General features: G+C 22.9%; 2 protein-coding genes across 4 annotated transcripts in view; one reads left to right on the plus strand and one right to left on the minus strand.

Annotated features, from left to right (window-relative positions):
• Window positions 1–10,467, plus strand: part of LOC117181466 — a 19,357-nt gene extending 8,890 nt beyond the window's left edge. For all 3 annotated transcript variants that reach the window (XM_033374141.1, XM_033374142.1, XM_033374143.1), the window contains exons 4-5: window positions 4,907–5,079; window positions 9,936–10,467. In XM_033374141.1, coding sequence (XP_033230032.1) covers window positions 4,907–5,079; window positions 9,936–9,995 — 233 coding nt within the window. In that variant the 3' untranslated portion in view covers window positions 9,996–10,467. The remainder of the gene's footprint in view (window positions 1–4,906; window positions 5,080–9,935) is intronic.
• Window positions 10,468–10,570: 103 nt separating this feature from the next.
• The window catches only part of LOC117181467 (smoothelin-like protein 1), a 29,907-nt gene continuing 24,699 nt past the window's right edge, over window positions 10,571–15,778 (minus strand). The window contains exon 5 of the mRNA XM_033374144.1: window positions 10,571–10,987. Coding sequence (XP_033230035.1) covers window positions 10,864–10,987 — 124 coding nt within the window. The 3' untranslated portion in view covers window positions 10,571–10,863. The remainder of the gene's footprint in view (window positions 10,988–15,778) is intronic.

Here is a 15,778-nt window from a genome sequence, read left to right on the forward strand (position 1 = left end):
GAACCATGGATTCTCAAAGTTTAGACATTTATTCCACCGGTTAGTGAGATTCCAGGTTAATTACAGACTCGAAAAGTTTTGGAAAATGGTTCACAAAAAAAAAATTGGCACGAAAAATCAGGTTTTTTTTTTGTTTAAACTGCATTTTGGGATAATAAATAAATTTTTTGTGGAATTTCATTGGCACCGTCGGAAAGAGGAGATCTTAAGCAATAAAAATATATGTGTCTCAATTTTTTCTACTGTCGAATAGTCTTAGTTATTGATCGTTGAAAAGCAGTGTACCGGTAGTGGCGTTTTGGCCGTTTAAGGGTTTTAATGTGCATTCTTGAAGACTTAAACAATTAAAAATTAAAAACGTTTAAAGTTGCAAATTTGATCAACTGTAAATATAAGTAAATAATTTTTAAAATGGATCTGTACTTTAAGTATTGAAAACTGTAAAATAATTGATTTGATAAAACTATTCTAATTTCGTTGAAAGTTAAAGAGTTTCCAGATTCTTAATTAATTCGTAATTAAAGGCTTTTATTACATTCAAAATGTTGTTTCAATATGAATTATTCCATTTTAAATCCATTTAATTAAACAAATTTGATTTAAAAAAGGGATAATTATTTAATATTTAGCAATATTTGACTTATAATTTAAGACCACTATGTTGAAGCAAAATATTTAAAAGTAAACAATTTGAAACTTAAATGTTTGACATAGAAAGCTTTGAATTGTGAAAATTTCCAAAAGCTTTTTACATTTTACCGTTAAAATTTTTATTGTTCTACTTATTTATTGTTAAATGTAATATAATAAAAAATAAAACAATTAAAATTAAATATTAAAAAAAACCTTAAATTCTTCCTGAGTCGTTTTTAATAATATTGGAATTCTCTTAAAATCTTTTTGAATATTCTGTTAAAATAATTTTTCAAAATAAAGAATCATTTTCAGTTTTCCTAGGAATTTTAAGAAATGTTTTTATTCGTTTGGAGCCTTTCAAAATTCTTTAAAAGCCTCTAAATTTGGTGTAAACTGCAAAAATCTACATTTTGTTTTAAATTAGGTTGTGAGTATTTGCACCGAAATTTCGTTACGCATAACCAAATTTTTTCGGTAAACACACTTCGTTAAAATCATTTGAAATCATTTCATGTTCTAAATTAATTTTTAATCTTTTTCAAAGTTTTAAATATCTCTTAAAATTACTCTAATTGTTTCTAAAAATAATAGGTGTTCAATTGTCATTTAGAAATTTAAATTTTAAGGAGTTTTTTTTTAAATACGCAGGATTTTCTAAAATTTGTAGGACAAATTCAATTAATTTTTAAAGTTATTGAGAAGTTTTGAAAAAATTTCAAAAATAAAGATAAATTTCAAAAAATTGAATACTACTTCTAGATTTCTCAAGATTTTGAAATACAATTTTTAAGTTTTTCAAGGATGCTTAAACTATTTAAAATAAAAAAATTAAAATTCTAATTTAAGAACTTTTAAGTTGAAAAAAGTGTAAATTAAAAAATTTATTGGCCTAAATCAACTGAATAATATAATTTTAACCATTTTTATAAAGTTCATTGATTTATTCTTTAATTCAGAGTATTGAAAATTTTAACCTGGATTTATGTTTTTTGAGCTTAATCTAAATCTTTGAACTCTGTAATTTATGAATGTTAAAAATTCTGAATTTTGCAGTTTAAATTCATTAAACTTGAAATTATTCAGTTTAAAAGTGTTATTACGTTCCAGTTTATACTTGTGAATTATTGAACAATTCAATAGACAATTTTTTAATTTAAAAACTTTTTATCTTCAATTTTAAAAGTAAAAAAGTCACCTTTTTCAGTTGAAAACGTACAATTTTATTAAAAATTACAACTTGCACACCAAGCACAGTTTTTATTACACTTTCCTAATCTACGATTCTTGAACCAAATGGTCGAATTTTCAAATAAAAAAGATTAAACTTCAATCAGGAAGAGTTTCATTTTCAAACGTAATCTTAAATTTTTATTTTGAAAAGATGAATATTTTACAAGTCAGTTCAATTTTGAAGCAAGGAAGACGAATTTTCAACTAAAAAATATTACTTGTCTAACAAATCAGGATTTTTACACCAAAAAGATTAATTTTCTATCCAAAAATACAAGTGTTTAATAAATCAGTTGAAATTTTGATTAAAAAATTACTTTTTACGAGAATAGTGGAATTTAGATTAATTATAAAATAAAAATATAATTTTTTTTCAAATAAAAATAATTAGCTTTCAATCAAAAAGGATCAATTTTTAACCAAAGAAGACGACTTTTAAACAAAACGGTTAAACTTCCAACCAAATAGTAGAATTCTTAACCAAGAGATGAATTTTTAGCCAAAAGGTGATATTTTTTTTAGCAAATAGTTGAATTTTCCACCCAATAAGACGATTTCTAAAGTAAAAGAGAATTTTCAATCCAAAAAGTATCAATATTCGACAAAAAAATGACTTTTTAACAAAATAGTTAAATTCAGATTAATTCTGAAAAAGAAATATAATACTTTTTTTGTTTTTTGTTTGTTTTTGTTTTGTTTTTGATAAAATGAACTAACGTTCAATAGAAATAAATTCTTTTAAACAAGAGGTTTATTTTAAACAAAAAAGGTGACTTTTTAAGAACCTAGTTCAATTTTTAATAAAATAAATAAACTTTCAAACAATTTGTAGAATTTTGAATTAAACACCAAAAACATAATAGTAGACTTCTTAATAAAAATTATTAACTTTCAAATATAAAAGGTGAATTGTCAATAAATAAAAAAAAAAAAGATTTTTCTACTAAAAGATAAATTTTCGACCAAAAACGATGACTTTTGAAAAAAACTGTTGAATTTTCACAAAAAGTACGTTTTTTAAGTAAAAGAGATTATTTATTTAACAAAAATACAATAATAGACCTTTCAAATAAAAATAATCAATTTTCAATCAAAAAAGATGAATGTTCAACCAAAAAAAAAAATATTTTTGAATAAAAAAAAATGAATTTTCTGCCAAACAATATAATTTTTCGTCCAAAAACGATTAATTTTGAACCAAAAAAATTATTCATTAAAAATTCCACTCACTGGTTGAAAGTTGAACGAATTTTTTTAAAAATCATTTTTTTTTCGTTGAAGATCCATAATTTTAGTTGAAAGTTCGTTTTTTTTGGTTAAAAAATTAAATTGAAAATTCGCTTTGTTGTAAAAAAGTTAAAAAAAAAAATACAAATTTAAATATTTTGTTAAAAGAGTCAACTTATTAATTGTAAATTAACTTTTTTGTTATTTCATGTTCCCGTTATTAAAATTAAATTGTTTGATAGAGAATTAAGCTTTTTGGCTTGCAAATTCAACAAATTGGTATAAAATTAAACTGTTTTGTAGAAAATTCGTTTTTGTTTGTATTGAAAATTCATTCTCAATGGAAATTTATCTGCTCCATTTTTGGTTAAAAATTCAACATTTTGGTTAAAAAAATGATGTTTTTTTTTGTTGAAAATTCGTCTTTTTTTTGGTAGAAAATCAATTTTTTTTGTTTGTTAAAATCTAGTCATGTTGAAAATGTATACTGTTTGGTCAAATGTAACTGTTTTTTATTAAAGTTTTGTAGTGGAAATATCAACTATAAAATTTTTTGAAAAAACATTAATATTTTTTGTTGAAAATTGAACAATTTGCTTAAAATTATTTTCCATTCTTGACTGAAAATTTTTTCTTGATAGAAAATGCAATTTTTGGTAGAAATTTCATCTCTTTTTGGTTGAAAATGTGACTTCTTAGTTAAAGATTTATCTATTTTGGTTGAGGATTAAACTATTTTGTTGAAAATTAAAAAAATTGGTATAAAATTCAACTTTTTGTAGAAAATTCGTTTTTATCGTTGTTGTTTTAATTGAAAATTAATTTTTCTCAGTAGAAATTCATCTGCTTAATTTTCTGGTTAAAAATTGCACTTTTATGGGGTAAAAATGCAGACTATTCATCTTTTTTGTTGAAAAAATCAACAATTTGGTATTGAGTTCAACTATGTTGTGAACAATTAAAATATTTTTGTAAAAAAATAGTTTTTAATTTTTTTTTTAATTGAAAATTAGTTTTCAGTGGAAATTTAAATACTCCATTCTTAGGGTGGCCGTTTTAATCAAAGAAAAAAACTTGTGGGCATCTCTCGTTTTACAACAAATTACAGTTTGTCTTATTTAACATTTGTTTATCACCTATTTTTCACCTATTTTAGAAAAAAAATGAACGGGAATTTTGTTCTTTGATTAAAACGGTAACCCTGAAACGGGAAATTTTCGACAAGTATTAAAATTCCGGATTTGAAGAAGGAATTTTCAATGTTTAACAAATTCTGAGTTGGAACTGAAATTTATCCAGGAGAATAGCAATTCTTAATGTAAAATTGAATTTTTCCAACAAAATTATTGTTCTGTGTTAAAACGAGGTATTTTCAAAAAAATTAAATTATGAATTGGAACAGGGAATTTTTAGAAAAAGTTTTAATTCTTCTTGATTTAAACAGGGAATTTTTCAAAAAGAATGAAAACTTCGTATTTAAATAGGGAATTTTCAGTTTTTGCCAATTGATGAAAGTTCAAAATTGTTGAATGAAACAAATTTCAAACTTCAGTTTTCGAAATGTAAAATTCAATAGTTTCACTTTGAATGATCGATTTTTAAAATTTCATTGACCGGGAAAAATGTTTGCGACCCGGGAAAAAACCGGAAATGACCGGGAATTTTTTTCATCGATTAAAACGGCCTCCCTGGAAGTAATTAAAAAAAAGAGAGAAACTAAATGTTGAAAACTGCTATCATTCAGATTAATTTAAACTACATAAAATTTATTCTCTCAAATAAAAATATGAAAAATTAAATTAACAATTTTCAGCTGGTCCTAGCGAAAATTACTGGGAGGTTTTGGCAGAAAGGAGGAGAATAGCACTCGACGATGCTCTAGAAGAAAACAAAGATTTATCCGAGCGTTTAGCAAAAATGGAAGAGGAGTATCGTCTCTGTCGTGAAATGTTGGACGAGACCAGAGCCCTCGTCGAAGTTTTACAGGTATTTTAATATTTTTAATGCAATTTCTCATTTAAAGACAAAATTTGTCTTGAATACAAAAAAAAATAATAGACTTCACACTCTTTCCTCCCTTTTCTCATTAAAGAAAATCCTCTCCCCCCCCCTGTTTTTAATCAATTTCCCCTTTTTTCGAACAAATGTGAACTAAATTAATAGAAACCAATAAGGAAATCCAAATATTTTTGGATGGAAATTCTACTATTTTATTTTTGGTTTAAAATTAATATTTTTTGGTTAAAACATTTAATTATTTTGCAGAAAATTCAATTTTTCTTGTAACTTGGACTTGTTTGTGGAACGTTTGTATTATTTAATTGAAAATTAAATTATTTTGATAGGAAATTTAACTTTTTTAATTAAAAATTGAAATTATTTGGTTAAAAATTAATGGGGTTAGAATTCAACTGATTCATTGAAAATTTGCCTCTTGATTGAAGTCAACTATTTTTTTAAATTTAAAATCAAAAACTTTTTTAATTGAAATATCAACCATTAAATTTCACTTTGAGAATTCATCTTTTTGGTTTCAAAGTTGAACTATTTTGTTATAAATTCTTTTTTTTTTGTTTAAAACTGCATAATTTTTTAAAAATTCATTTCTTTGGTTAAATGAACTATTTTGTTGAAAAATCTTTTTTTTTTGTTTAAAAGTATTTTTTTCAGATTAATATTTCAATATTCCGGCTGAAGATTCGCCTGTGTTTGAAAATTCATTACTTTTTTTGAAAATGTAAATGTTGTGTTGAAAATTCGTTTTTTTTTTAAATAAAAATAATTTTTTTTTTAATTCAACAATTTAAAAAAAATTGTAACTTCAACTTGATGGTTGAACATTCGCCCTACTGCATTGAAAATTAAATAATTTTTATAGGAAATTCTTCTTTTTTTTAATCAAAAATTGAATTTATTTCGTTAAAAATTAATGTGTTTTGTGTGTGATTCAACTATTTTATTGAAAATCGGTCTCTGTTGGTTGAACTTAATTATTTTTTATTTAAAATAACAATCTTTTTAATCGAAATATCAATGATTACATTTGTCGTTTAGAATTCATCTTTTTTGTTTCAAAGTTGAACTACTTTTGTATAAAAAATTTAATTTTTTCAACTAAAAATTTAACTATCATAGTAGAAGATTGATTACTGTTTGAAAATTCACCACTTTTTTTTGTAACTTGTTGAAAATTCATTTTTTTTCTCAAAAATTAATTTTGCTTAACTGAAAATTTAATTAATTCTCTTTTTGATGAAAATTATTCTTTTTTAGTTTAAAATTTTAACTTTTTGATTGACAGTCCTTGTATTTTGTTTGGAAATTCATCCTTTTTGGTTGAAAATTAATCTTTTTTGATTGAGGATTTAAATTTTGTGGTCAAATTCAAATGTTTTTTAATTAATATAAAAATGTTTTTCATTGACATATTAACTATTACATTTATCGTTGAGAATTCATCTTTTTTGGTCGATGAAAATTAAATTACTTGTTAAACCATTTTTTTTAAAACTTCCTAATTCTAGTTGAAAGTTCATCTCTGGTTGAATCGACTATTTTGTTGAAAATCGTTTTCCTTTTTTTTTAAATTAATTTTTTTGATTAAAAATTTAATTTTTCTAGTTGAAGATTTATCACAGTTTTAATATTTATCTTTTTTTTTAATGTAACTATTTTATTGGAAATTTGTTTTTTAACTTGGCTAATAATTAGTTTTTTTTCAACTGAAAATTTAACTCTCACTTTTGATCAAAAAACTTTTTTTTTAGTTAAAAATTTAACTATTTGGTTTTTATTTATTTTTTAATTCATCCTTTTGGTTGAAAATTAATCTTTTTTAGTTAAGGATTTAACGATTCTATCGAATAATCGTTTTTTTGGTTGAATTTGACTTTTTTATTTTTTATTAAAATCTCTTTTGGTTAAAGATTTGCAATTTTATTTAAAAATTTAACTATTTGATTGAAAATTTGTTTTTTTTCTGAATACAATTTATTAATCCTGTTGGTTGGAAATTGATATTTTTAAATTTAAAATTCAATTATCTGGTAGAACATCAATTTTCTTGGTTGGAAATTCATTTTTGTGATTTAAAAATTCAACTATTTTGTTCAAAATGAAATTATTTTGTTAAGAATTCAACTATTTTGTCAAAACGTTACCTTTTTGGTAAAAAATTTCACTTTGTATTAATAATAATTTCACCGTTTTTTGTTGTAACGTTTTTTCTTGATAAGAATTCCTTTCCTAATTAAAAATTCATTTTTTTGTCTTGAAAATTTAACTATTTGTTAAAAAATTCAACTCTTTTTGGCTGAAGTTTAATCTTTTTTTATTTTTACCGTTTGGTTGAAAATTCATCTTTGTACATTGAAGGTTTAATTTTTCGGTTAAAAATTCAACTGTTTTGATGAAAAATTAATTATTTTATTGACAATTCAACTATTTTGTTAATAAATAATTTTTTATATCTAAAATTCAACTATTTTGTTAATAAATAATTTTTTAAATCTAAAATTCAACAATTTTGTTAATAAGACATTTTTTTTATCGAAAATTTAACTTTTTTTTTGAAAATTAATTTTTTTAACTGAAAATGTAAGTATTCCCCTTTTAATTGAATATTATCCTTTTTTAGTTAAAAATTTAATTATTTGGTTTACAGTTTTTGTATTTTGTTGAAAATTTGTCCCCTTTGGTTGAAAATTATTTTATTTTTATTGAGCATTTAACTATTTTGTCGAATAAATGCCTCTATTTGCTTGAAAATGCAACTGTTTTTGGCTGAGGTTTAATCTTTTTTGTTTTAAAATTTTACCGCTTGGTTGAAAATTCACCTTTTACATTGAAAGTTCAATTTTTTGGTTAAAAATTCAACTGTTTTGATGAAAAATTAATTATGTTATTGACAATTTATCTATTTTGTTAATAAATAATTTTTTATATCTAAAATTTAATTCTTTTGTTAATAAGTGAGTTAATATATTAATAATAATTTTAATAATTAATAATAATGATAATAATAATAATAATTTTGTTAATAATTTTATCGGAAATTCAACTATTTTTTTGTTTGAAATTAATGTTTTGAACTGCAAATTTAACGATTCCCCTTTTAATAATTGCGTCTAGTTTGTTGAAAATGCAATTGTTTTTGGCTGAAGTTTAATCTTTTTTGTTTTAAAATTGTACCGCTTGGTTGAAAATTCACCTTTGTGCATTAAACGTTCAATTTTTTGTTTACAAATCAAATTATTTTGTCAATAAGCCATTTTTAAAATGGAAAATTAAACTATTTTGTTAAATAATAATTTTTTTTATTAAAAATTTTACTTTTTTTTGCAAACTATTTTTTTTCAACTGAAGATTTAACTATTCCTCTTTTAATTGAAAATGATCCTTTTTTGGTTAAGAATTTTATTATTTGGTTTTAGATTCTTGTATTTTATTGCAAATTCGTCTATTTTGGTTCAAAATTGAACCTTTTTGGTTGCGGATTTAACTATTTTGTCGAATAATTGCTGCGTCTAGTTGGTTGAAAATGCCACTCTTTTTGGCTGAACTTTAGTCTTTCTTGTTTTAAAATTTTACCGCTTGGTTGAAAATTCATCTTTGTAAATTGAAGGTTCAATTTCTTTCATACAAAATAAACTATTTTGTTGCAAAATTAATTATTTTGTTAACAATTCAACTATTTTGTTAATAAGTAATTTTCTAAATCGAAAATGAAACTGTTTTGTTAATAAATAATTTTTTTAATCGAAAATTCAACAATTTTTTTTTAACTTTTATTTTTTTTTTAACTGAAAATTTAAGTATTCCCATTTTGATTGAAAAATATTCTTTTTAGTTAAAAATTTAATTATTTGGTTTACAGTTATTGTAGTTTGTTGAAAATTTATCCTTTTTGGTAGAAAATTATTCTTTTTTGGTTGCGAATTTAAGTATTGTCGAATTCAATTCAATTTCTTGCTTACAAAATAGACTATTTTGTTGAGGAATTAATTATTTTTTTGACAATTCAACTATATTGTTAGTAACTCATTTTTGTATCGAAAATTCCGCTTTTTTTTATAATAAATTTTTTAAACTGAAAATGTAACTATTCCCCTTTTGATTGAAAATGATCCTGTTTTAGTTAAAAATTTAATTATTTTATTTACAGTTCTTGTGTTTTGTTGAAAATTCGTCGGTTTTTATTGAAAACTAATCTTTTTTGGTTGAGGATTTAACAATTTTGTCGAACAATTGCGCCTATTTGGTTGAATTCATCTGTTTTTGACTAAAAATTAAAATTGGTTTAAGTTAAAAGATTTAGTTAAAAATTACAACTGAAAGAATGCAACTATTTTGTGAAAATAAACTCTTTTTTGGTCTTAAATTAAACTTTTTATAGAAAATTCGTCTATTTTTGTAGGAAAGTAATCTTGCTTGTTGGAATTTCAACTATTTTGTTGAGAATGCGTCCTTTTGCATTTCAAATCGGTCTTTTTTTGGTAGAAAAACCATATTTTGTTGTTAAAAATTCATTTTTCTTTGGTTTAAATTAATCTTTCGATGAAAATCTAACTGATTTCTAAAATATTAAATTTTTGGGTTTAAAAATTCATCTGTTTTTGTAGAAAATCTTTTTTAACTGAAAATTCAACTATTTTGTTGAATTTAAAGCGTTTCTTTTTGCATTTTATATGGTATCTACATTAATTTGATTTTTTTTGAACTATCTCCCTATATTCGTGAAAAATTACCCTATTTCTCCTATTTTGAGAGAATTTTGAGCTTGGAAGTCTGATATAGGGAAGATTTGATAATAATATCCCAATGAAAATTTGGCTTATTTTCAGGAGGTGATTGGCGATGATCGAGGCGACATTAACAATTCATTGGAAGACAGCGTGCTTTAATTTAGGACATCACCGAATTTTAATTATCTTGAGTACCCTAGTTTAATAATAATATTAATAATATTAATAATACACGAGAAGGCTGAAGACTGTTTCGTCTATCTAGAAAACACTGCTACGAGTCATGCAGTGCTTTAAGTTGTTCTTTTTCATATTTCTTGCTCACAGCAAATGACACGCATTTTTTGCAAGTTTTATTTTCGCCAATTCAGCGCCAAGATAAAATCATAACCCGGTTTCTTTTTATTTTCTCTTTTTTTTTTACAATTTATCACAAAGAAATCATTTATAAATGGAGAATAGACAGATTGGTTTTTTTTTTCTATAAACATAAATATTTAAGTACTCCGACCAGTCAGCAGATCGACGCTGATTATGTGATTCTTGAAATGATCGACTTAATCGATAACTTATCTAGTTTTAACTATTTCATAAATCTAGATTAATTAAAGAATAAATAAAAACTAAGTCAGATTTTTGAGAGTAACTCAATGCGCTGATGCGTTCGTGTATTTAGTAATAAAAAAAAGAAGATTTTTATGTGGAAAATTGGGTAAATAATTGACAGATTAGGGTAAGTTTATAAATTAAGTAATTTCGTATTTCGGTATTCTAAATCGAGTTGTTAGAACTTTGAAGTATATACAAAAGGCTTGGGGATTCTTGTAAATATATAAACATATATATTATATCTTTGCAGTACAGTTTCACGCCAGAAATACAAAATATAAGCTCGTGTCGCAATTGTCTCTCTCACGACGTACTGCGCTAAAGTCCAATAATAACAAAAACGAGTCCAATAATAATAATAATAATAATAATAATAGCAATAATAATAATAATAATAAAAACAACGTGCGCTGATCGCTTAATCTTCGTCCTTAAAACGGCGGTAAATCGACTGGACGTATGTAAAAACGCACTTCCAATCCGGGCGGCGCATCATCACCATGTCCTCGACATCCAACAGCGGCGCGATCCCCGCGATTTCGCTGAAAAACAAAAATTAAATTACAATTTTTATCGATTTTATTAATAAACAATTTTTATTTTTTATTTTTACATGAACTTCTTCAAAAAGAAAATCAAAAAATCTTATGGTGCTTGAAAACTTATATTATGATTTAAAGAAGTTTCTTTATTTTAGCGAGAAAATTCCAGTAAATTCATTATGAATGCTACCATTATTTTTATTTATTTAGACTTCTTTAAAATTAGCAGATTATTTTTCTTATTAATTTATTGACCGGGGAAAATTGGGAAATGACAGTGAATTTATTTTTTGACCGGGACTTTTACAAAATTTTTAGAATACAAATATCCAACTTTGATTTTAACCGTTTTTTAAATAATTTTTCAAATTGTTATTTAGATTAGAATGCTTAATTTGAAAATCTTTTACTTTAAAAATGTTTCATTTTAGATTTTTAATTTTTAAAAGCATATATTTTAATTTAAAGAGTTGTTAAATGCAGTTTAAAAGGCTTAAAAAACTAGAAGTGTTTAAAATCGAAGATTTTTAAAATAAATTTTTAATTAAAGTGCAGTTTTAAAGATGTAAACAATTAAAAATGAAAAGCATTTGCAGTTGAAACTTTTTGATAAAAAACGGTTTTATTTTATCAACTGTAAATATAAATAAATAAAATATTTTAAAAATGGATCTGTACTAAAAAAAAAAAAAAAAAATTTCATGATTTATCAATAATATATTTTTAATTCAGAGTTCCAGGTCTTCCTTTATATTATTTTTTATATTGAATTTAATAAATAAATTTATTAATCAATTATTTTTATTAATTTCTTTTAGCCATTAAAAAATGTAAAAGTGAGACTTACTATTTTCAACTTAAAAATAAATCCATAATAATCTAGTTATAATTAAAGGTTTTTATTAAATTTAAAATATTGTGAGTCTAAATTATTTCATTTTTATCCCATTTAATTTGAAATTTCTTAATGTAGAAAACGTATATTTATATTTAAGAATATCTATATTTATATTCTATAAAAAGAATATTAATATCTAGCAATATTTCACTGTTCATTTAAGACGAGTAAATTGAAACCAAATATTTAAAAGAAAATAATTTAAAACTGAATTGTTTTACATAGAAAGCTTTGAATCTTGAGATTTTCGAAGAACTTTTAAACTTTTAGCGTTACAATTTTAATTGTTCGATTTAAAAAGAGTTTAATGAGTGAAATTTGAAATCTGCAAAAATCTACATTTTATTTTAAATTCGGTTGTAAGTATTTGAAATTATTTCAAGTTTTAAATTTAATTAGAATCTTTTTAAAACTTCAAAATATCTCTTAAAATTACTCTAATATTTTTTACAAATAATAAGTGTTCTATTGTTATTTATAGATTGAAATTACACTTTTTTTAAATTTGCAGGGTTTTCTAAAAGTTATAGAAAAAAGTAACTGTGTAACTGTTTCAACCCGAAAGTCTTAATAAGAATTAAAATTATTAAGAATTGAAATTAATTAGAAGTTTTTAAAATCAAAGATTTGTTTTATAAAAAAACAGAGTGGCCGCCTGTCCGAGAAACCGAAAATTTTACGAATTTTCAGAAGAAAAATCTGTCTACGTTCGATTTTAACAGTTTTTAAATAATTAGTGGAATTGTTATGTTTTTCAATTATGCTATTATTTAGCTTACAATGCGTCATTCAAATTTTTTTTACTTTACAAATTTTCCATTTAAAATTTTTATTTCTAAACTTACATTTTTAATTTAAAGAATTTTTAAATGCATTCTTAAAGACTTAATTATTAAATTTTGTATTAAAAATATTTTTATTTAATAAATAAATTTTGTTTTAATTTATCTGTGCTTTAAGTAATAAAAAGTGAACAAAAACGATTTGAGAAAACGATTTTAAACCAGTTCAAAATTTAAGAATTTTCAGATTTTAACGTTCAACTTAAAAATAACTTCATAATAATATATTCTTAAATAAAGGATTTTATTAAATTGAAAATATTGTTTCAGTCTAAAATATTCCATTTTAACCCATTCAATTTTTTATTAAAAAGAAAAAATTAATTATTGAGCATTTAGCAATATTTAAATTTTTATTCAAGACAAGTAAATAGAAACCAAACATTTAAAAGTAAAGAATCTGTAACTGAATTGTTTGACATGGAAAACCTGGAATCGTTAAAATTTCGAAAAATGCTTAATTTGTAAGTGAAATTTTTTAATTTTGATGTATAATTTACAAATGAACATTTGTAGAAAAAATTGAGTAATTTTAAGAGATATTTACTAGTTTTTAAATGATTAAAAATTATCATGCAAATTTTAGAAAGTTTTCTTAAAATCTTCTAGAATTTTTTATGAAAATTTTGTTTAAATCTTTGAAAAACTTTTTAAATATTCTCTTAAAATAATTTTTCAAAATGAAAAGTTATTTTTAATCTTCCTAGGAATCTTAAGAAAATGTTTTTATTCTTTTGAAGCCTTTCACAATTCTTGAAAAGAATATCATTTTTTTGTTTAAAATCTACGAAAATCTACATTTTGTTTTATATTAGGTTATCATTTCAAGTTTTACATTAAGTTTGAATTTTTTCAAAATTTCTAAAAATTACTCAAATTACGCACACAAATAATAAATGTTTAATTGTTATTTATACATCCAAATTGTAAAGAAATTGTCTAAAATTTGCAGGATTTTATGAAAATTGTAGAAAAAATTCGTTTCATTTTGAAAGATATTTAGAAGTTCTGAAAAAATTTCCAAAATAATTTTCAATTTAAAACAATTTCTAGATTTCTCAAGATTTTGAAATAAAAATCTGAAGCTTTCCAAGGATGTTTAAACTATTTAAAAAGTAATTAAATGAATTTCTAATTTAAGAAGTGTTCAGTTAAATTTTAAAAAATATTTAATGTTTCTAGTTTACAATTCCTTAAAATTCTATAATTTTGAAAATTTTAAAGTTCATTGATTGATTTTTTAATTTAGAGCATTGAAAATGATAAGATGGATTTATATTTAATTGAAAAGTCTTATTAGTTAAACAAATCTAAACGTTCGTTTGTAACTTTATGAACTATTTTCAAATTTTAAATAACTTCAAAATAATATATTCATAATTAAAGGCTTTTAATAAATTTCAAATATTATTAGATATTATTTCAATCTAAAATATTCCATTTTACAGCCGTGTAATTTGAAAGTCTTTTAATTAAGAAAAGGAAAAATTACTTAATATTTGGAAAGTTCTGACTGTTTATTTAAAATCAGAAATTATAAATTAAAGATTCAAAACTAAACTTTGAATTTTACAATTTAAAGCGCTCTATTAAAAAAAAAGTTTAACTCCAATTGTTGAAATTTGATGTACAAATAACAATAAAATTAAATGTTTATAAGCTTTTTAAGAATTTTGAAAGGCTTCAGAAGGATAAAAAACATTTCATTGGAAAATTTAAAATAATTTTTTATATTGGAAAATTAATTTTAAGAGAATATTTAAGAAGATTTAGTAAGATTTATAAAATTATCAAAAATTAATAGGAGATTTTAATGATATTTTTTTAAGTTGGCAGGATTGTGAAAAAATGTGAAGAAATGCAAAGCAACATGTGGATGTTTCAAGATTTTAAAATAAAATTTTGAAAATTTTTAAAGGATTTTTAAACTATTTAAAATGAAAATAATTTAATAATTTTAGGATTTTTTAAAAATTTATTGATGGATTCTTCAATTTAGAGCATTGAAAATGATAACGTGAATTTATATTTTTCGAACTGAATCTGAATCTTTTAACTCGATGATTGATAAAAGTTAAAAAAAAACATAAAATTATTTGGCAGTTTAACTGCATTAAATTAAAAACTATTTAGTTGAAAATTGTTGTTTTTTTTTACAACAAATTAAAAAGAACCATTTTTGTATATTGTCATTGAATTAGTAACATTTAAATAATAGTTTTGAAAATAAAAATTACCACAAGCGGTTAATTTTTTCTAGTTTTATTACCAATTTTAGCATCTTTTTAAACCTGGAACTTGTAATATCATGAATTTTACATTAAAAGTTGACACATTAGAGTTAAACCTTTTTTGGTTCAATATTTAACTACTTTTGAAAAATGTTTGTTTAAAATGAATTTTTTTTTGCTGAAAATTTAACTATTTCGTGTTTGTTTTAACATTGATCTTTTTCAGTTGAAAATTCAGTTATTTGGTTGAAAAATTATGTAGTTTGTTGGTACATTGTCTCTTGTAGTAGAATATTATTAACCTTCTGGGAAAAGGGAAAATATAATATTAGTAGGAGATTGGAACGCAAGAATAGGTCATGAGCAAGGTAGAGTAGATTTGGAAGAAAATGAATCAGAGCAGGAATATTACAATGTAAGATTTTCGGAAGACTCGCATTTAAATGCAGAAGGAAAGAAATTACTCACTTTATGTGAAGATTATGGTTTACTAGTTTTGAATGGAAGGGGGGAAATGGTATATGATGCAGACGGAATACTAGAGGTTTTCAGAGACTATTTTAGGATAAAATTCGGAGATGAAGCTATAGGACACCACAACTGCGATCTTGAACACGATGCGATGGAAAACTCAATTGAGAAAGTCTGTGTCACTGAGGTTAGGGATATAATTAAGAACATGGAAAACGGTAAGGCTGCCGGGGTAGACGGTATTAAAGCTGAAATGCTTAAACACGGTGGCGCTTGCATACCACATAGACTGTGCGAATTGATAAATTTATGTTTCGAGATGGGAGACGTCCCAGACGATTGGAAAGAA

This window comes from Belonocnema kinseyi, chromosome 10 (assembly GCF_010883055.1).
Source record: "Belonocnema kinseyi isolate 2016_QV_RU_SX_M_011 chromosome 10, B_treatae_v1, whole genome shotgun sequence".
NCBI lineage: Eukaryota > Metazoa > Arthropoda > Insecta > Hymenoptera > Cynipidae > Belonocnema > Belonocnema kinseyi.